Consider the following 18,992-nt stretch of genomic DNA (forward strand, 5'->3'; position numbering starts at 1 on the left):
CACAGCCAAAAAAAGCAAATGCTCTCCATGGACAGGGTTGTCAGTCGTCTTGGCAGATGCCAGACATGAGCCTGGGGCCCTGCCATCAGCTCCCCATGTCATTCTCCTTCTCCATTGTTTCAGACATCAGGGCAAAGACGGGTCCTCATGGAGAGGGGCTCCAGTCTTAGAAAATGGGGTGGGGGGGAGCAAAGAGGCCACTGGGGGTAATAGGCGTTGGGATCTCCTCTCTCAGGAGCCACAGAGAAGCCATACCTGGTGGAAGAGGCCGTTTCTTACAATGAACTTGACTATGTGTCGGTGAGTTCAGGCTCCACAGTTGGTGTGTGACCTAGGGCGGGGCTCCTGGGACCACCCACCCTCAGAGCTGCAGGGCAAGGCCATGTCGCCCACCTCAGCCCTGGGGGTGGGTGCCAGCTCTCGTCTCAGAGCAGCTTCTGTACATGACGCTGGGAAGAAGAACCAAGCTTGAGGGGCCCTCTTCCCGCGCTGTCATCTGTGCGTCCCCCGCACCTCGTGGGGACCTCCATGTGTGCTTCCTCCCTCCCGGGGTGCCCTCAGTCCAACCACGGCTGCCCCTGCTGGCATGTGTGCATGTGAGGGTGTGCTTTCTGCAGGTGGGCCTCGACCAGCAGACGGTGAAGCTGGTGTGCACCAACCGCAGGAAGCAGTTCCTGCTGGACACGGCAGACGTGGCCCTGGCTGAGTGAGTGCCGCGCTCTCCGCGGGCCTGGAGAGTCCGCATCTCTGTGCCCTCGGGGTTGGAGGGTGGGAAGTGGGGCGCAAAGAAATAGAAAAGAGGCGTTCCCTCTGGAGGCTGCCCTCTGGGCAGAGAGCCAGGGAGGTGACAGGCACACTGCTTGCCTGATGACCTTGGATGCTACATGGCTTACGGAGCAGAAGGGGGCTGGCAGGAGTCACCCCACAGGAGAGAAAGCGCAAGCCCTGCTGTGAGGTCCCACGGCCACGCATGCTCCACGTGCTTCTGTACAAAGACTGCGTGTCCTGAGGTCTTGTCTTCGTACAAGTCCTACCGTGTCACCTCGTCCAATCTTCCCTCCCCATCAAAACCCAAGGTCCGGTGGCCACTGGGAAGGGTGAGGCTTTCCCAAGCCACCACCGTTTGATGACCGAGGACTAATGATGCCTCGTCACCGCCCCACCTGCCACTCTGAGCTCAGGTTCCAACCAGGTCCCTCCCCCAAGGTTCTGGGACCCCTCCAGGACTAGGCCGTGTCCATGTGAAGGGTGGGTGGGGCCCCAGCCTCTGATAGCAAACCCCGCTCCTCCGGCAGCTTCTTCTTGGCTTCTTTGAAGTCAGCCATGATCAAGGGCTGTCGGGAACCCCCCTACCCCAGCATCCTGACTGATGCCACTATGGAGAAGCTGGCACTGGCCAAATTTGTGGCCCAGGAATCCAGGTGTGAGGTAAGAACCTGGGGAGGTGGGGGTGTTGTCCCCCAGATGCCAGCCCTGGTGTCAGGGTCAAGAGGTCAAAATCGCTGTCTTTGGTGTTTCTCCATCACCCACCTGGGAGGGGCTCTCCTGCCCAGCCTGTCCCCCTCCCCACTTGGAATGGGTCCTTGTCCCTCCAGCGGCCACTCCTCCTGCCGGCCCAGACCTCACCCTCTGTCCCCTGCCCCCCTCCCCAGGCGACCGCTGTCACCGTGCGCTTCTACGGGCTCGTGCACTGGGAGGACCCCCTGGACGAGTGTCTGGGGCCCATGCCCTGCCACTGCTCGCCCCCCGAGGGCTCCATCATCACCAAAGAAGGCATGCTGCATTACAAGGCGGGCACCTCCTACCTGGGCAAGGAGCACTGGAAGACATGCTTCGTGGTGCTCAGGTGGGAGCCCTCGCAGCTCCAGTGGGGGTGGGGGACAGCACCTCCCCCATGAGGCCCTGGAGTAGCCTCCCCCAGGGTCCTGGAGCTCCCCTGTACAGCCGGCCATCTGGGGCCCGGGGAACCCCTGCTGCCCCAGGTGAAGACCTGAGCTGTCCCCAGGTTTGGGGGCACATTCTTTTCTGCGCCTCTGCCGTCCTTTCTCCACTCTCCCTGCCTCCCTGGCCTCTGGTCTGGGGTTCAGCTCCCAACCTTGGGAGGGTGGGTCCCTGGGCTCTGGGTCCCCCCTGGTCCCCAGTTCCTGGGACAGGCCTCACTGCTGCCATGTTGTGCCCCTGCAGCAACGGGATCCTCTACCAGTACCCTGACCGCACTGATGTCACCCCCCTGCTCTCAGTGAACATGGGGTAAGTGTCCTGGCTAGGCGATGGGGGTGCCGGGCAGGCCTCCCAAAGGTCAAGACTGGGCCTGGGGCTCAGGGCTCCTGTCCTCCTGGCTTGAACTGGCGCTCCCTCGTCAGTTCAGCCCCCTCCCCCCGAATCCTCCTCCCCATCCAGCAGCCCTGACTGGTGCCCCGGGATCTGCTGAGCTCTGGGGGAACCCAAGGGAGGGGGGCGGGCATGCAGAGCTCCTTACCTGGAAAGGACCTGGTCAGATAGAGGAGGCAGTCCCCGAGTCTGATCGGGGAGGCAGTCCCTTCCCTGGGAGGCATCTGACCTGACGGGAAGATGGACACACACCTACCTGGAGGAGGCGTCAGGCCCGAAAGGGGGAATTCAAAGAAGCTGCCCTGATTCTGAGAGGGCCGGAGTCAAGAGCTGATTCTCAGCCCCTCACCTGGCCCCGTTTAGGGATCTAGAAGGAGCCTGGCCATTCTGGAGATAAATGGTGTTACGCAGAAAAGGCTGGGGCTGCCCAGCTGCGTTAAGCCTCTCCTGAGAGCCGGAGGGGTCCGGACCACCCTCTGTGTTGTCCAGCCCTCGGGACTCTGGGGCAGGCCCTGGGCCCCCACCCCTCGAGCCAACCCCAGGGCTCCCCCTATGCCACCCCTTCCTCCTTGCTCCCGTTTCACCCTCCTCCTCTGGCCCAGGGGGGAGCAGTGCGGTGGCTGTCGGAGATCCAACACCACGGACCGGCCCCACGCCTTCCAGGTCGTCCTTGCCGACCGGCCCTGCCTGGAGCTGAGCGCCGAGAGCGAGGCTGAGATGGCTGACTGGATGCAGCACCTCTGCCAGGCCGTGTCCAAAGGGGTGAGCGGGCCCGCCCCCACCGCTCACCTGCCTCCCAACCCCAGCCGGACCCCCAGGGTCCCTTCCCCAAACCCACACAAGTCATGGAACAGCCTCTGGGGGTCAAGACGGGACAGCCTGGGAGGGAACCCTGGCGCTTTGGGCCACCGTCCCTCCTCTGTGCCCCCCCCACGCTCCTGAGGTGGGGGAGCCTGCCTGACCTCTAAAGGGAGGGACAAAGGGGCTGCATGGCCCCTGGGGTGGGGGTCCTGGCACAAACTAGCCCTTCCAGCTGGGGCAGCTGGAGAGCTCCAGCTTCCTCTCCCCTCCCTTCTGTCCCTTCCCCCAGGTCATCCCTCAGGGGGTAGCCCCCAGCCCCTGCATCCCCTGCTGCCTGGTGATCACGGACGACCGCCTCTTCACGTGCCACGAGGATTGCCAGACCAGCTTCTTCCGCTCCCTGGGCACCGCCAAGCTGGCCGACATCAGCGCCGTCTCCATTGAACCGGGCAGGGAGTACTGCGTCTTGGTGAGCCAGGTGGGGGCGATGGAGGCAGGCCGGGCCCAAGGAGTGCTGAGTTTGCTCACAGGGGCCCCCACTCTCCCCAGGAGTTCTCCCAGGACAGCCAGCTGCCCCTCCCGCCCTGGGTCATCTACCTGAGCTGCTCATCTGAACTGGACCGACTCCTGTCTGCACTGAACTCCGGGTGGAAAACCATCTACCAGGTACCCAGAGCGGAGCCATGCCCTGGGGAAAGGCGCCCTGGGCGCACAGACCAAGGCAGCCGTCGGGGGCCTGGGGCAGCGGTGTTCCAGTAGCTCCGGGAGAGATGAACGTGTAGGACCAAAGGGGCAGGATTCCGACTCCGGGGGAGTCTGAGGCCGCAGCTGAGCGTGGAGCCTGGGACACGCCATTCCTGAGCTTCCCAGTGAAGTGCTAATGGTGGGACTGGAGCTGGGCCCAGGTGGCAGGGGCACAGGATTGGCGGGACCCTCCTCCCTGCCCTCAGAGCGCAGCACCAGGCCGAGAGGGCACTCGGCAAGTCCCGGACAGACTACAGTTGGAGCATGTGCTGTGCTGCCCCTTGGAAGTGCGGGACCCGCCCTGGGCAGAGCAGAGTTCCACACGGAGACTCTCGGGGACAGAGCCCGCCTCCACGCCCTCCACCCCGTCTCCCCGCCCCAGAGCAGGGGCCTTCCCCAGAAGCAGGGGGCTCAGGGAGCCTCACCCCATCAGCTCGAGCTCCCCCGTGAGGAGCACATCTCAGCAGCATGGACGTAGTTCCAGGGCGAGGTCACACCTGGTGCCCAGGGACCCCACAGCCCTTGGCTGGCTCCCCCGGGGGTCTTTGCGCAGCCCTCACAGCCTGCCTCCACGCCCCACACAGGTGGACCTCCCCCACAGGGCCATCCCGGAAGCCTCCAGCAAGAAGTTCGAGGATGCCCTGAGCCTCATCCACAGTGCCTGGCAGCGGAGCGACAGCCTGTGCCGCGGCAGAGCCTCCCGGGACCCCTGGTGCTGAGGCGGAGCCGGCTGGCATCCTGGTGGGGTGGGAGAGGGAGGCCCCACCGCCGGGCAGCACGCAGTGTCATCGCCATGTCACCCAGCTGCGTGGGGCCGGGCTCCCAACCAAGTGCCCAGGCAGCAGAACCACCAAGTGGGGCTTGAGACAGGGTCTCCCTCCCAGGGATTCAGAACGAACGGGTGCTCAACACCCTGGGCTTCCTGCCCAGCAGGTGGCGACTGGAATGTGCTGGGGGCAGAGAGTCCGAGCCCTATGGGCTCTGCAAATGCACGGCCTCCTCCCCGGGGCCACCGTCTCAGTCCACGAGGGGAGTGGAGGGACTGGGAGGGTAGGAGCCCCTTCTTCCTCCCCTGGGTCAGGGGCCCGGGCAGAGGCTTAGGCCACCCTGGGGGCCCTGAGTGCCCGGCCATCCCTGTTCATGTTTGAACACTCGCCCGGCTGGGAGGGAAGCTGGAACGCCAAGGTCTCAGTGCATGTCCTTCCTCACTAACCCACCCCCAAGCACACTGCTGCCCGCCTGCCAGGGCCTGGGGCAGGCGCAGGGGGCCAGGCTGGCCCTCCCTGGCTACCAGGAGGCCCTGCATGTCCGAGGCCCCCTCCCCCTGCCTCCTCTGAACCTGGCCCTGCCCGCAGGACCTGGCAATCAGGCCGTCTCCTCTTGCTGGGAACAGAGCAGAGGGAGGAGGGCTTGGAGAGGAGCAAAGCCTGGTGTCTGCCAGCCTGGTGTCCCATCAGTGCCCCTCAACTGTCCCCTGCGTGGCTGATGCCGGGTCCTTCCCAAGAGGGCCTCTCGGGAAGGGGTCAGGTGGCTTGGGTTTTGTTTTTTAAAATAAAATAGACATGTTATATTGCCAAGACTTGTCCCTGGCCCTTTTTGACCAGGGTGGAGGTGAGGAATCGCCGACCTTTCCTCTCAGGCCCTTCGTCAGCCCTTAGTTCCTTGGCCATCAGCGGCCCTGTGCCCACACTGGAAACCGGATCACCCCCGGCTGCCCCACTGGCACTCACTGTATGGAGGAGCTTGGGCCCTGGGAGCTTCTTGACCTGAGTTTTGCCCTCCCTCCTGTTTCCTGCCCCAGGATTATGTCTCCACCGCCAGGGCAGGCACCCCTGCCTCCCCAGCCCTGGGGGGTGAGTGCGGCCACCTGGGATAAACCCAGCCAAATCCAAGCTAACCCCAAGACCTCTTGTTGAGCTGCTACCCCAGCTGGCCAGAGGGTGCCAGCCAGCCAGTCCTGTGGGAGCTCTGAGGCCCCCAGGCCCCTCAGTGCTGTGGCCTCCAGGGCCTCACACCTGGGAGGAAAGGGGTGGCCGTGGAGGCTACAGAGGTGGGGTTCTGGGCAGAGGCCCTGCCTCTGGGTTTTTGTGTTCGTATGTTTTTAAATGACCACACCTGCAGCACGTGGAAATTCCCAGGCCAGGGTGCAGCTGCAGCAATACCAGATCCTTTAACCCACAGTGCTAGGCCAGGGATGGAACCCACGCCTCCATAGCGACCTGAGCCACTGCAGTTGGATTTTTATCCCACTGTGCCACAGCAGGAACTCCCCTGCCTCTGGTTTTGATTGGGACTTGGATAATGCAGGGTGGCCTTGGCAGGAGAAAGGTGCCATGAGGCAGAGGACAAGGTGGGCAAAGGGATCTTGGCCCACACCTAAGCAGCCTGGCACCTGACAGTAGTGCCCACGGGTAGGAGGTCCCTTCTCACCATGAACAAGAATGATGCCTGGGCCTCTGCTCCCCGGAACCACAGGAGCAGGCTCCCGCCCTGAGGAGGGACAGGACTAGGGGGCAGGTCCTTACCAGGTGAGTGACAAAAGCCACAGAGTTACTCCTTGAAAAACAATGGCCCTTACTTTTCCATCTCCTGCCCACCCAGGGTCCCCAGGCAGGGGCACATGGGTGCCTTTTACGGAGTGAAGCACTGTTCTAAGCATTCTTCACACGTCTCTAATCCTCCAAAGAACCTCTGCAGTGGGCGTCCGTATCCTCATCTTACAAACTGAGAGACTGACGCTCAAAGAAAGGAAGTGACCTGCCCAGCTCACATATAACCTGGCATTCCAGATCAGTTCCATAGGCCTCCGGAGCCCTCCCCTGCTCTCACTGGCAGTGGGACCACAGACAACCGTGGGAGCCAGATTGGAAGACTAAGGTCAAGAAAAGGGTCAAGAGAGTTCCCATCATGGCACAGTGGACACAAATCCAACTAGGAACCATGAGGTTGCGGGTTCGATCCCTGGCCTCGCTCAGTGGGTTAAGAATCTGGTGTTGCTGTGAGCTGTGGTGTGTAGGTTGCAGATGCAGCTCGGATACCCTAGTGCTGTGGCTGTGGTGTAGGCTGGCAGCTGTAGCTCCGACTCCCTAGCCTGGGAACCTCCGCGTGCTGCTGGTGTGGCCCTAAAAAAAAAAAGGAGGAAAAGGGACGGGGATGGGAGAAGGGAATTGCTGAGTTGCCTAGAGGAGCCTCCCATGCAGCTGCCTCTTGCCCAGGGCTCTGAGCTGCCACAGGACTGGCCAAGCCACAGGCGGGGCAGGAGCAACAGCCCTTTGCCCCAGGGCGGGGGTGGCGGGGGGGGGGGGGTGGGGGGGGGGGAGGCTGGAGAACAAGAGGGGCAGGAGCAGATCTCTTGGCTGATTGGCACTTTATGCCCGGCCCATCTCCCTTGGGGCCCAGATGACCTTTCCCCCAGATCCCAGGGTCCAGGCCCTCCCCTGCTGGGAGGTGTGGGGGACGGAGGCAGCAGGGATTGGTCTAGAGCGGGCAGGGGGCGTGTCCTAGGCCCGGGCAAGGCTTTGGAGGCTGAGCCGAGCAGGTGGACTCCTGAGAGAGACCAGGGGCTGCCTGGCTGCCGCCCGCCTGTCTGACCAGACCTCTGTCCTCCAGACATGGCCTCAGACCCCCCTGATCCCCAGCCCTTGGCCCTGCGGGGAGTGAAGGCAGCCTAAGCGCCCCCACCCCAGGGCCGTGCTCATGCCCCTGACCCGGGCAGAGCCGGCCCCCAGCCCGGAGCCCATGGAGACGGTGCCCCCTGCTGTGGACCTGGTGCTGGGCGCCTCGGCCTGCTGCCTGGCCTGTGTCTTCACCAACCCCCTGGAGGTGGTGAAGACACGGCTGCAGCTGCAGGGGGAGCTGCAGGCCCGGGGCACCTACCCTCGGCACTACCGGGGCTTTGTCGCTTCGGTAGCCGCTGTGGCCCGTGCAGATGGGCTGTTTGGCCTGCAGAAGGGGCTGGCCGCTGGCCTCCTCTACCAGGGCCTCATGAACGGCGTCCGCTTCTACTGCTACAGCCTGGTGTGCCAGGCTGGCCTCAACCAACAGCCGGGCGGCACTGTGGTCGCAGGTGCTGTGGCAGGCGCCCTGGGAGCCTTCGTGGGGAGCCCTGCTTACCTGGTGAGTGTCTTGTCTCCACCCTCCCCGGCCCCATGACCAGCTCCCATGGGGGTCTGCAGCCTCCGGGGTGACCTCTGCGGAGCAGATGGGGTGGGGCAGCTCCCCAGAACAGCCCAGCCCAAGCCTGGAATCTGCCCCTTGGTCCAGGGCACCAGGCCCTTGCCCTGATCCTTGCTCCCCTGCGGTCCCCGCCCCATGGGTCCTGAGCCAGGGAAGGGGACGGAGGATGGCAGGAGGTGGGCTGGTCCACCTCAGCGTGGTCGCTTGCCTTTCTGTGTGGCCTATGCAAGAAAAAAGCTTCCATCAAGTGAGCGCCCGTGACCTAGGCCGATGCTGTGCAGTCATCATCTCTCCTGATCCTAGAACAGCTTTTCTAGAGGGAGCAGCCAGGCTGGAGAGTTTACGTAACTTGCCCCAGATCACACCCAGGTGCAGACCCAGACCCCCAACCCCATTCCATACCCCCCCTGAGCTGTGAGTTTATGGAGATCTGGCGTTGGGGCCCAGGGAGGGGTGCCCTTGACACCGTCTCCTTCAGGCTCTCCGAAGATTCCATGCCCAGGCCCTGTGTCACCTCTGCTCTTACAGGTCAAAACGCAGCTACAGGCCCAGACGGTGGCCGCGATGGCCGTGGGGCACCAGCACCATCACCAGGTGGGGACGGTCACCCCCCCCAGAGCTTCTCGGGCTGGGTGGGCTGAACGGGCTCCTGGGCGGGCAGGGGCTTCCCAGTGACCCTCTGCCCTCTCCCTGCAGAGCGTCCTGGGTGCCTTGGAGACCATCTGGCGACAGCAGGGCCTGGCAGGGCTGTGGCGGGGCGTGGGTGGAGCCGTGCCCCGCGTCATGGTCGGCTCGGCCGCTCAGCTGGCCACCTTTGCCTCCGCCAAGGCCTGGGTGCAGGAGCAACAGGTGAGCAACGCCTGTGTCCACCCAGGCAGGGCCTCCTGATCCTTTCTCCCTGTCTGCCCCGGCCCTTCTCACACCCCCACATCGCCAGCTGGACCCCCACACAAGGAAGCCCAGGGGGTGGTGACAGACTGACAGACACAGCCCCTTCAAGAAAGGCGAGGGCCCTCAGAGTCACAACCCTGGCCCTTGGGTCTGGCAGGAGTCGGGGTCAGCAGTGAACCCTGAAGCTGTGAAGGAGCTCAGGGGGTGGGGGTGGGGGTTAGTCGGAAGGGCCTTGTTCCAGCCCCAGGGGCTGAGAGGATAGGGCGGGCAGCACGTGGTTGGGTGGAGGGCAGCCACAGGGGTCAGCAGCCTGTGCATCCCCACAGTGGCTCCCGGAGGACAGCTGGCTGGTGGCCTTGGCTGGAGGCATGATCAGCAGCGTAGCTGTGGTTGCAGTCATGACCCCCTTCGACGTGGTCAGCACGCGGCTCTACAATCAGCCGGTGGACGGAGCGGGCAGGGTGAGCAGGGGACAGGGTGGGGGAGGGCACAGGAGCACCCCCCAACACACACGCATACACACACACCTCACACACACACACACACACACACACACACATACAGAGAGAGACATGCAGGCGTCTCATACTCACATCCACATGAGTTTGGTTTGTTTGCCGAACACCTATGTCCCAGGCATGTGCTAATAAGCATTTTCACATCTGGATTTTTTGTTTGGTCTTTTTAGGGCCACACCTGCAGCATATGGAGGTTCCCGGGCTAGGGGTCAAGTCGGCGCTGTAGCCACCGGCCTACACCACAGCCACAGCCATGCAGGATCTGAGCCGCATCTGCGACCTACAGCACAGTTCACAGCAACGCCAGATCCTTAACCCACTGAGTGAGGCCAGGGATCGAACCTGCACCCTCATGGATGCTAGTCAGAATCATTTGCGCTGAGCCACGATGGGAACGCCCACATCTGGATTTTATTCCATCCTCACCACCACCCTCATTTTCCTGATGAGGAGACTGAGGCTTAGAGAGATCAAATGACTTACTCGCCTGAAGTCACCAGCTGCTAAGTGGAAGAGCCTGAGCTGGAACTGAGGCCTGACCCCAGGGCCTCACAGATGCATCTCTTGCGCTGATACAGGGTGTGCCCCCCACCAAGGCTGAGTTACGTTTCTTTTCTGTTTTTTGGTTGGGTTTTTTGTTTGTTTCTTTTTAGGGCAGCACTCGTGGCATATGGAAGTTCCCAGGCTAGGGGTTGAATTGGAGCTACAGCTGCTGGCCTATGCCACAGCCACAGCAACGCTGGATTCAAGCCGCATCTGCAACCTACACCGCAGCTCACGGCAACGCCAGATCCCAACCCACTGATCAAAGCCAGGGATCAACCCCGCATCCTCATGGATACTAGTCAGATTCGTTTCCACTGTGCCCCAACGGGACCTTCCTCTACAGGCTGAGTTAGGGTTGAAACCCACCTACCTGCCACTAGCTAGGCTGAGCCCCTGGCCCGGGGCCATGGCTGCCTGGAGGAAGAAGCCCCTTTCGAACTTTCACAGCCTAAGGGGCCACCTTTATGTAATGTGCCCAGCTTGAGGGGAGTGTCTTTGCTGCTGTGCTGCTGAAGCCCTTACACACAGATGTACCCCGGGGTGCCTGTCACCCCTGTAGTGACGTCTGCCCTGTGTCTGTCCCCAGGGCCAGCTGTATGGCGGCCTCACGGACTGCCTGGTGAAGATCTGGCGGCAGGAGGGCCCCCTGGCGCTCTACAAGGGCCTGGGCCCGGCCTACCTGCGCCTGGGCCCCCACACCATCCTCAGCATGCTGTTCTGGGATGAGCTCCGGAAACTGGCCAGGCGGCACCAGCACCAGGGCGCCTAGGTGACATCCCTCACTCCTGACACAGCCGGACACTTTGCAGGAAGTGACGCTGCCCTCCAGCTGGGAATGGCCGTCCCAGAGCCGGCCCAGGCCCGGGCCCTGTCGCAGGGTCCAGAAGCGCATAGACCACGTGGTCAACCCAGCCCCACGGCCCACCCGGGCCAGCACATCTGCCTTGAATCACCACCCAGGCGCTTCTCCAGAAAGTTCTCTTCACTCTCTGTCCTGGGCCACCTCATCTAGAGCCTTACTCATTATTTTACAGTGCCGATCACTGCGAGCTGGGTCACTCACACGCACCAGCTCGCTCAGCCCTCACCACATGAGCCAGTAAAACTACCTTCTACTCATCAGGAAGCTGAGGCTCAGAAAGGTGAAGGCCCTTGACCGAAGCCACGCAGCTTGGAAGAGGCAGAGCCAGGAGTGGAACTCAATGTGCCCGGCCCGGACGTGTGCCCTTGGCAAGGGCGGGGACCATGGGGGCTGGAGTGCCCCTGGGGGATCCCTGAACACCTGGAGAGGCCCTGGGGGGCCCTGGAGGCCGTGGTGTCCTCGCCTGTGTGAATCTTGCCAGGGCTGCCATTACAAAGGACCTCAGAAGTGGCGGCTTGGACAGCAGGAGGTTATTTTCTCCCAATTCTGGAGGCTGGAAGTCTGAGGTCAGGGTGTAGGCAGGGTTGGTTTCCTCTGAGGCCTCCCTCTCTCCTTGGCTTGTAAGTGGCCATCTTCTCCTAGTGTCCCCACATGGCCTTCCCTCTGTGTGCCTGTGTCCTAATCCCTTCTCATAAGGACACCAGTCATCCTGGATCAGGGCCCACCCCAATGACCTTGTGTTAACTCAGTTACTCCCTTAAAGAGCCCATCTCGAAACACAGTCACATTCTGAGGGGCTAAGGGTTAGGACTTCCACGTATGAATTGGGGTGGGAGAGGGGACATGATTCAGCCCATCAGCTGAGGGCTCTTACCAGGTCTCCTAGATGCCCAGTCCTGTGGGCGTTTGCAGCTCCTCAGGACCACTCTGAAAGGTAGCTCTGGAGGTGCCCTTTGCTCAGATGGGCAGACTGAGGCCCAGGGAAGGGGATGTCTTCCCGTGGGGAGTAGCACAGCTAGGTGTCCCCATTCCAGGCCCCTTCCCCAAGCTGCAGCCACACTCCCCCATGGGTGGGTTCTTAAGGCCCATACTGACTTTCGTGCTACAGAAGCGGGTCCCTGAAGGGGTCGGACAGGCAGAGGTCAACAACCTTCCCTGCCACACACCCCAGGTCTGCAAAGAGCTGTTCCCCAGAGGCACCCATATTGCACACTCCAAGCCAATAAATTTTCTATTTTTGTCTACTCCAATGACCCCTTCCTGCTGCCAGCCTCAGCCTCCCAAGCCCTGAACCCCCAACCTTGTCTCTCTCCTTTTGCAAAAAGGGGGACCAAAAGAATGGGGGCAGGGCAGCCCCACCCCTCAGGGCCGAGTGCCACCTAGTGGATGCTGGAAGGATCATTAAGGGGGACCCCTGTGGCACAGGAGAGGAGGGCCCAGAGCTGGACCCCCACCCCAGGCTGTCGGGGCCCAGACAGCCCCTTCCAGACCTTGGGCTGAGAGAGCAGAGCACCGGCCCAGGAGGTGGGGGACGGTCCCTCTGCTTCCAGACCTCAAGCTCAGACCTGCTTCCAGACCTCAGAGCAAACAGCGTGACCTCAGGCTGTGGGGGAATTGAAGTTCCCTTCCAGACCTTGGCTGGGGGGGACCCCACATTTCAGGCTGAGAGGGAGAACTCAGATAGAGGCTTGGGGACGACAGGTGAGGTGAGGCCTGGGGCTTCGGGGAGGTGCTGTATGGCAGGCCCACAGGAGGGCGAGAAAAGAGGGTGCCAGGCCATTCCCACTGTGGGGCAGCCTAAAGGAATCTGACTAGGATCCAAGAGGATGTGGGTTCGATCCCCAGCCTCGATCAGTGGGTTAAGGATCTGGCATTGCTGTGAGCTGTGGTGTAGGTTGCAGATTTGGTGCCGATCCTGTGTTGCTGTTGCTATGGCATAGGTTGGCAGCTGCAGTTCTGATTTGACCCCCTAGCCTGGGACCATCCATATGCTGTGGGTACAGCCCTAAAAGGGAAAAAGCAAAAAGGATAGGAGTTCCCGTCATGGCTCAGCAGATAGCAAACCCGACTAAGATCCATGAGGATGCAGGTTCGATCCCTGGCCTCGCTCAGTGGGTTAAGGATCCGGCATTGCTGTGAGCTGTAGTGTAGTTCCGATTGGACCCCTAGGCTGGGAACCCCCATACAATGCGGGGGCAACCCTAAAAGACACACACACAAAAAAATAAATAAAAGCAAAAAGCTTGTGAAAATAAGATTAATATTATTCTGATATTAAGAGGCTAATTGTACCAACAAAAAAAAAAGAAGGTGCCAGATTTGAGCAGAACAGAGAGCACCCAGAGATGCACCACCCCCCCATGCTGCCCAAGCGGGGAGCACCCGGGCAGGCGGCGCTCTCAACCCTGAGAGCTGGAAGGCCTAAAGCCCGGGCTCTCCTCCCCTCCCCTGCCCTCTGCTCCCCTGGGCTCCTGACCCCTCCCAGCCCCTCCCTTCGCCTTCAGCACCTTTGCCCAGCGGCGCTGACGCGGACGCTGCCTCCGCTGCAGACCTGGCCAGAGGCTGGGGCTGGATCCCGGCGGCCATGTTGTCCCCGCTGTCCCTCCCCTCCTGGCTCCCCAGCCTCCCCTCCCTCGAGTGGGGCTCCAGCCTCCTCGACGCCCTCCTGCAAGGTGAGCACCTCCCGCGGCCCCGCGGCCCCGCACCGTCCCAGGGTCCCCGTGGCGCAGTGCGGGGCGCACCCCACCACGTGGGCCTCCCCCGCCGCGTCCGCCCCCTCCTCTAACCTCCCAAGCCACCTACCCTCCCTCCTGCCCCCGCCAGGCCTCATCGGGGCCTGCGGAGTCTCGGTCTTAAGCAACCTCCTGAAGGTCTACTTCTTCGTGGGCTGTGCCAAGTAAGTGCCCACCTGCCCGACCCTGGCTCCCGCGCAGCAAATCTGGCCTCTGAGGGGAGGACCTGGGGGCATGAGACCACCCCCTCCCCAACCCCAAGGGTGTGGCTGGGGACACCGGCACCCCCTCCTGGGCCCAAGCTGGTGTTTCTGACCCTCTGCCCTCACCCCCTCTGATCCCACAGTGACCCGAAGCGGCAGCTGGAAAAGGAGCGGCTGCGGGCCCAGTGGGCCTTGCTGGAGACCGTGCACCTGGCAGGGCTGGCCCTGATCCTGACCATCGTGGGGGCCCGGGTGGCTGCCCTTGTGGTGCTCGAGTTCTCCCTCCGGGCTGTCTCCATGCTGCTTTCCCTGGACAAGGTGAGACCCCAGGGAGGTGGTGGGTGAGGACGGCTGGACCCTGGCCCTAGTTTTCACCCTGGAACACGGGAAGCTGGGCCCAGTTGTGATTTTGCTAAAAGCCACTCAGAGGGGACACAGTCCCAATCCAGGAAGATAAAGGAGCGGCTCCTGGATGTTGAGAGCTTCCCCTGAGCCAGGCACTGCCCTAGAGGCTTCCAGCGCCCCCTCTTCTCCCCACAACCACAGAGGGTGACTTTGCTGTGATCTGGATGGGAAGCTAAGGCTCAGAAGAGTTAAGTGGCTTGTCTGTGGTCAACAACCGGCAAGAAGAGAGTCAGGCTTTGAATCCAACACCTCAAGACTCTGAGTCACCACCCTTCAGCAAACAGATGAGTCCCAAGTAAAAATCATGATTGAAATTGAGCCGAGGAGTTCCTGTTGTGGTTCAGCATGTTAAGAACCCAACTAGTATCCATAAGGATGCAAGTTCAATCCCTGGCCTCACTCAGTGGGTTAAAGATCCCGTGTTGCTGTGAGCTGCAACATAGGTCGCAGACACGGCTCAGATCTGGCATTGCTGTGCCTGTGGCTTCAGCCGGTGGCTAAGGCTCTGATTCAACCCCTAGCCTGGAAACTCCCATATGCCTTGGGTGTGGCCCTAAAAAGACAAAAAAAAAAAAAAAAAAAGAGCTGAAAGAAATGATCCCAGTAGGGCTTTGCCCTGAAGGCTATATTCCTTCTTCTGGAAGGATTCCTGAGGTTCCTTCTGGCTCCAGCCTCCTACAGAGCAGAGCACCTGTAATTGACACCCTCTTGGTGCCCTATGGTGAGGAGTGGCCTGCACTCCCAACATCATGGCCCCTCTTCTGCCACCTCCCCCACCCAGGGCTCCCGGGGCCCCGAGAAGCTGCAGCTGTACCTACTGTGCCAGTACTCGCTGGGCTGTGGGCTGACCTGCGGCCTGAGCTTCCTGCAGGAGGGCGCCCCGCATCGCACCCTGAACCTGTTGCTGGGCCTCGGGCTGGCCTCACTGCTCAGCGCAGGCGCCCGGCGTCTCCGTCGCCACGTCTGCCAGCTCTACGAGCTACACAGCAGCCAGCACTACTGTGGGGTCTGCCTGGGCCTGCTGGCCGGTGCTCGCAGCCTCCCCCGGCTGCTGGGCCGCGCCCTGGCTGTGACGTTTATGGTGGGCAACCTGGCGGCCGTGGCCCTCATCAACCGGGACTTCCTGACCACCTCGGAGGCCGTGCGCTTCTGGACGCCGCTCACTATCTGCTACACCTTGCTGGTCATCTACATGCAGGGTAAGAGCCCCGGCGGCAGTTCATTCACTGGGCACTCACGGCCCACTGTCTGACACCGGCCCAGCACTCTGCTAGGCTCTGGGGGGCCAGGGGTGACGCCCAGACCCTGTCCCTGCCACCCCAGAGCACCCAGCCTTGTGGCAGGGCCCATGTGATGAGGCAGCTCAGAGAAGGGTCTCCGCAGGGCAGGGAGAGCCCGGGGGAGATGATGCTTGAATTGGGCCTTAAAGGATAAGCAGGAGCCCCCAAGAGAGGCAAGGAGGGGTGTTGGAGATCCTGGCCAGGGGGGAACCATCCATGCCAAAGCCCAGAGGTGAGACAAGGCATGAAACAGGTGGCACGCCATCGCCACAAAGGCACCGCCGGGTTCCCAGAGGCCTCTTGGAGAGCTGTCATCAACCAGGCAAGACAGTCTGATGAGAAGCCATTGCAAGGTTTTAAGCAGGGGAGAGTGACCTGATGAGACCTGGCTGCAGGGTAGGGATGGGGTGGAAGAGGCAGGACAAGGAAGGGCAGTCAGGCAGAGAGAGCAGCAGGTGCAAAGGTCCTGAGGTGGGAATGAGCCTAGCATGCTTGATGAACAACAAGAAAACTGGGATGGCTGGGGGCAGTGAGCAAGGGGGACCGAGTTGGAGATGAGATGAGATTGGAGAGTGGGCTCCAGCCAGATGGGGCAGGACCTCCTAAGTAAGGAATGTGTTCCAACACAGTGGGAAGTCCTGGGAGGATTATAAGCAGAATGATTTCATCTTGTGACTGTTTAGAAGGCTACTAGCTGCCAAGTAGCCACCAAGTTGTAGGGTCAAGATCAGAAGCTGGGGAGTTCCTGTTGTGGGGCAGTGGAAACTAATCCGACTAATAACCATGAGGATGCGGGTTCGATCCCTGGCCTTGCTCAGTGGGTTAAGGATCCAGCGTTTCTGTGAGCTATGGTGCAGGTGGCAGACGCAGCTCGGATATGGCTCAGATCCTGTTTTGCTGTGGTTGTGCTTTAGGCCGGCAGCTGCTGCTCTGATTCGACCCCTAGTCTGGGAACTTTCATACACTGTGGGTGCAGCCCTAAAAAAGAAAAAAAGAAAAAGATTAGAAGGCTCTGCAAAGATGAAGGTGGCTGGGACCCAGGTCTACTTGGCAGACAGGGCCCACTGGCCTTACTCTGGATCAGATGGGGGATGCAGGAAAACGGGTCAGGATTCCTGCCCTTGAGGCTGGCTGCTCTGTCCTGACTGCAGGTGGGCAGTGAGACCTGGCGGGGAGAAGTGCCTGGTGCCCTGTAGTTGCTCAGAGTGGGGTGAGGAGGCAGGGAGGGGGGCTGCATGAGGAACGAGTGGGGGAGCTGGGAGGTCCAGGGACCTCAGGGTGGGGCCCCCCGGGTCCCGGCAGGCAGAGGGTGACAGGCAACCTGTCCCTACAGAGGAGCAGCGGCAGCACCCCGGCCTGCAGGGCCAGGTCCAGACGGTGCTGGTACGCCTGGGCGGCCTCTTCGTGCTGCTGCTGACCGTGGGCCGCTGGCTGGACCTCCTGGGCATCCTCATCTCCCTGCTGGGCGAGCTCTGGTGCCTGGTGGGCGTCCGCACCCTGCTTGATCTTTGCCAGATACAGGTAGGCACCCCCACTTGGAGCCTCCCCCAGACGCTGAAGCCCTGCGCCAGACAGCCCTGGGGGGCCTTGACAAGTTCTAAGAAGGGCTGGAGGGACTACTCTTGGGGTGGGGGACAGAGGGAGCTGGAACCCCCTTTCCCACCTGGCGTTAACTTTTGATCTCCTTCATGACCAGGGCCACCATGTCACGGCCATGGGGCGGGTGAGGGGCGCCCCCCCACCCCATCCATAGCCCACTCCATCCTGTGCCCCAGAGGCCCCTCATGGGAGGAAGGTCCTGGATAACAGGAGGCCTGAGCCCCCCACCCTCCCAGGAGGGGGGAATTGAGGGGTGTCCTTCATCCTTTCCTCCCCATCTTCCCTCAGGACTTTCCGCCCCAGAGGCCTTCGGTATCAGCTCCAAGCCGGCCCTCGGCACCTGCCCAGCCCCAGGGGACGGCCCCCTCCTAATTGATCTCAGCAAGGACTTGGAGTCTCTCAGGCCCCCCCAAGGCTCGCCTGGAGGCCCTGACCGCAGGATGCAGAACGGCAGGGCTGTGCCCGACCTGGAGCACTGGGCCCCCTGGGAGGAAGGGGGGATGGGGGGCTGGGGCCCTCAGAGGGTGGGGGCACCTAGAGGCTGTGGGTGGCCCTCTTTTTTCTGGGCGGGCAATGGAGCCGGCCCCTCAGACCTGCCCTGCAGGGAGGTGGTGGGGGGGGGAGAATTGTGTCCTCGGAAGGGCATCCCCCTTGCCGGACCTTCCTTGCCCTTTCCACGAACAATAAAAATGATTTTCTAGGATTTCTCTTGGAATCACAAACACACAGAGTGGCAAAGAGGCTTTCCTAAGGCTGCAAAGCTCTTCTGACTGAGGCAGGCTCCCAGGACGTGTGCTGTGCTGGGTCCCCTGGGATTCAAGAGATTAATATTGAGGGAGTTCTCCTCGTGGCTCAGCACTTAATGATCCGGACTAGGATCCATGAGGAGGAGGGTTCAATCCCTGGCCTCCCACAGTGGGATAAGGATCCAGCGTTGCTGTGAGCTGTGGTGTAGGTCGTAGATGCAGCTTGGATCTGGCGATGCTGTGGCTGTGGTGTAGGCTGGCAGCTACAGCTCCGATTGGATCCCTAGCCTGGGAACTTCCATATGCTGTGGGTGTGGCCCTAAAAAGACAAAAAAAAAAAAAAAAAAAGAGAGAGAGAGAGAGAGAGATTAATACCAAGGTGGCTAAGCTGACAGGGAATCGTGGCATGGATGGTCTAGCACCCACCTGCTGCTTGGGTGGACGATACCACTTCTTGTCCCATCCTGGCCTGAGAAACAGCTGAAGGGAACATGATTCTTTTTTTTTCTTTTTTGCTTTTTAGGACCGCATTCACAGCATATGGAGGTTCCCAGGCTAGGGGTCCAATCCAAGCTACAGCTGCCGGCCTACACCACAGCCACAGCAACGCCAGATCTGAGCTGCATCTCCGACATACACCACAGCTCACAGCAACGCTGGATCCTTAGCCCACTGAGGAAGACCAGGGATTGAACGCCCAACCTCATGGTTCCTAGTTGGATTCATTTCCACTGCACCATGACGGGAACTCCAAGGGAGGTTGATTCTAAAAAGGCCTCTCTTGGTGCCCTTAGCCCCGCAGCCCCTGCCCCTGACATAAGGGTCCTTCCTGTCTCAGCCCTGTTCAGCCTTGTATCTCCTGCAGGGCCCAGCTCATGAAGGCCACAGAGTATATGGAAGGAGGTTGGGTACCAGCTCCTCTGCTTATCTGCTGAGTGGCCTTGGGTAGGCCTCTGCGCCTCTCTGAGCCAGTCAGAAGAATAACTACCATGTGCTGGGCACTCTGCTGAGCATCCCTTTTTTCATCTTTTTTTTTTTTTTTGTCTTTTGTCTTTTTTGTTGTTGTTGTTGTTGTTGTTATTATTGTTGCTATTTCTTGGGCCGCTCCCGCAGCATATGGAGGTTCCCAGGCTAGGGGTTGAATCGGAGCTGTAGCCA

General features: G+C 61.2%; 3 protein-coding genes across 6 annotated transcripts in view; all 3 read left to right on the top strand.

Moving 5' to 3' along the window:
• Positions 1-5,453, top strand: part of PLEKHM2 (pleckstrin homology and RUN domain containing M2) — a 42,654-nt gene extending 37,201 nt beyond the window's left edge. For all 3 annotated transcript variants that reach the window (XM_021095385.1, XM_021095386.1, XM_021095387.1), the window contains 9 exons: positions 236-300; positions 618-706; positions 1,296-1,428; positions 1,653-1,846; positions 2,185-2,250; positions 2,934-3,093; positions 3,422-3,601; positions 3,682-3,798; positions 4,461-5,453. In XM_021095385.1, the coding sequence (XP_020951044.1) occupies positions 236-300; positions 618-706; positions 1,296-1,428; positions 1,653-1,846; positions 2,185-2,250; positions 2,934-3,093; positions 3,422-3,601; positions 3,682-3,798; positions 4,461-4,595 (1,139 nt within the window). In that variant the 3' untranslated portion in view covers positions 4,596-5,453. The remainder of the gene's footprint in view (positions 1-235; positions 301-617; positions 707-1,295; positions 1,429-1,652; positions 1,847-2,184; positions 2,251-2,933; positions 3,094-3,421; positions 3,602-3,681; positions 3,799-4,460) is intronic.
• On the top strand, positions 7,321-12,114 carry SLC25A34 (solute carrier family 25 member 34). The gene is made up of 5 exons (XM_003127638.4): positions 7,321-7,992; positions 8,581-8,646; positions 8,749-8,901; positions 9,270-9,404; positions 10,594-12,114. Exons 1-5 carry the CDS (start codon positions 7,573-7,575, stop codon positions 10,774-10,776), a joined length of 957 nt encoding a protein of 318 aa, XP_003127686.2. The 5' UTR covers positions 7,321-7,572; the 3' UTR covers positions 10,777-12,114.
• TMEM82 (transmembrane protein 82) lies at positions 13,012-17,812 on the top strand. Of its 2 annotated transcripts, XM_021095389.1 has the most exons (6): positions 13,014-13,541; positions 13,693-13,765; positions 13,948-14,122; positions 14,991-15,408; positions 16,823-17,010; positions 17,377-17,812. In XM_021095389.1, exons 1-6 carry the CDS (start codon positions 13,454-13,456, stop codon positions 17,458-17,460), a joined length of 1,026 nt encoding a protein of 341 aa, XP_020951048.1. In that variant the 5' UTR covers positions 13,014-13,453; the 3' UTR covers positions 17,461-17,812. The 2 variants fall into 2 exon arrangements, with proteins under 2 accessions (XP_020951047.1, XP_020951048.1); XM_021095388.1 differs by having other exon boundaries at positions 13,012-13,765.

Source organism: Sus scrofa, chromosome 6 (assembly GCF_000003025.6).
Source record: "Sus scrofa isolate TJ Tabasco breed Duroc chromosome 6, Sscrofa11.1, whole genome shotgun sequence".
NCBI lineage: Eukaryota > Metazoa > Chordata > Mammalia > Artiodactyla > Suidae > Sus > Sus scrofa.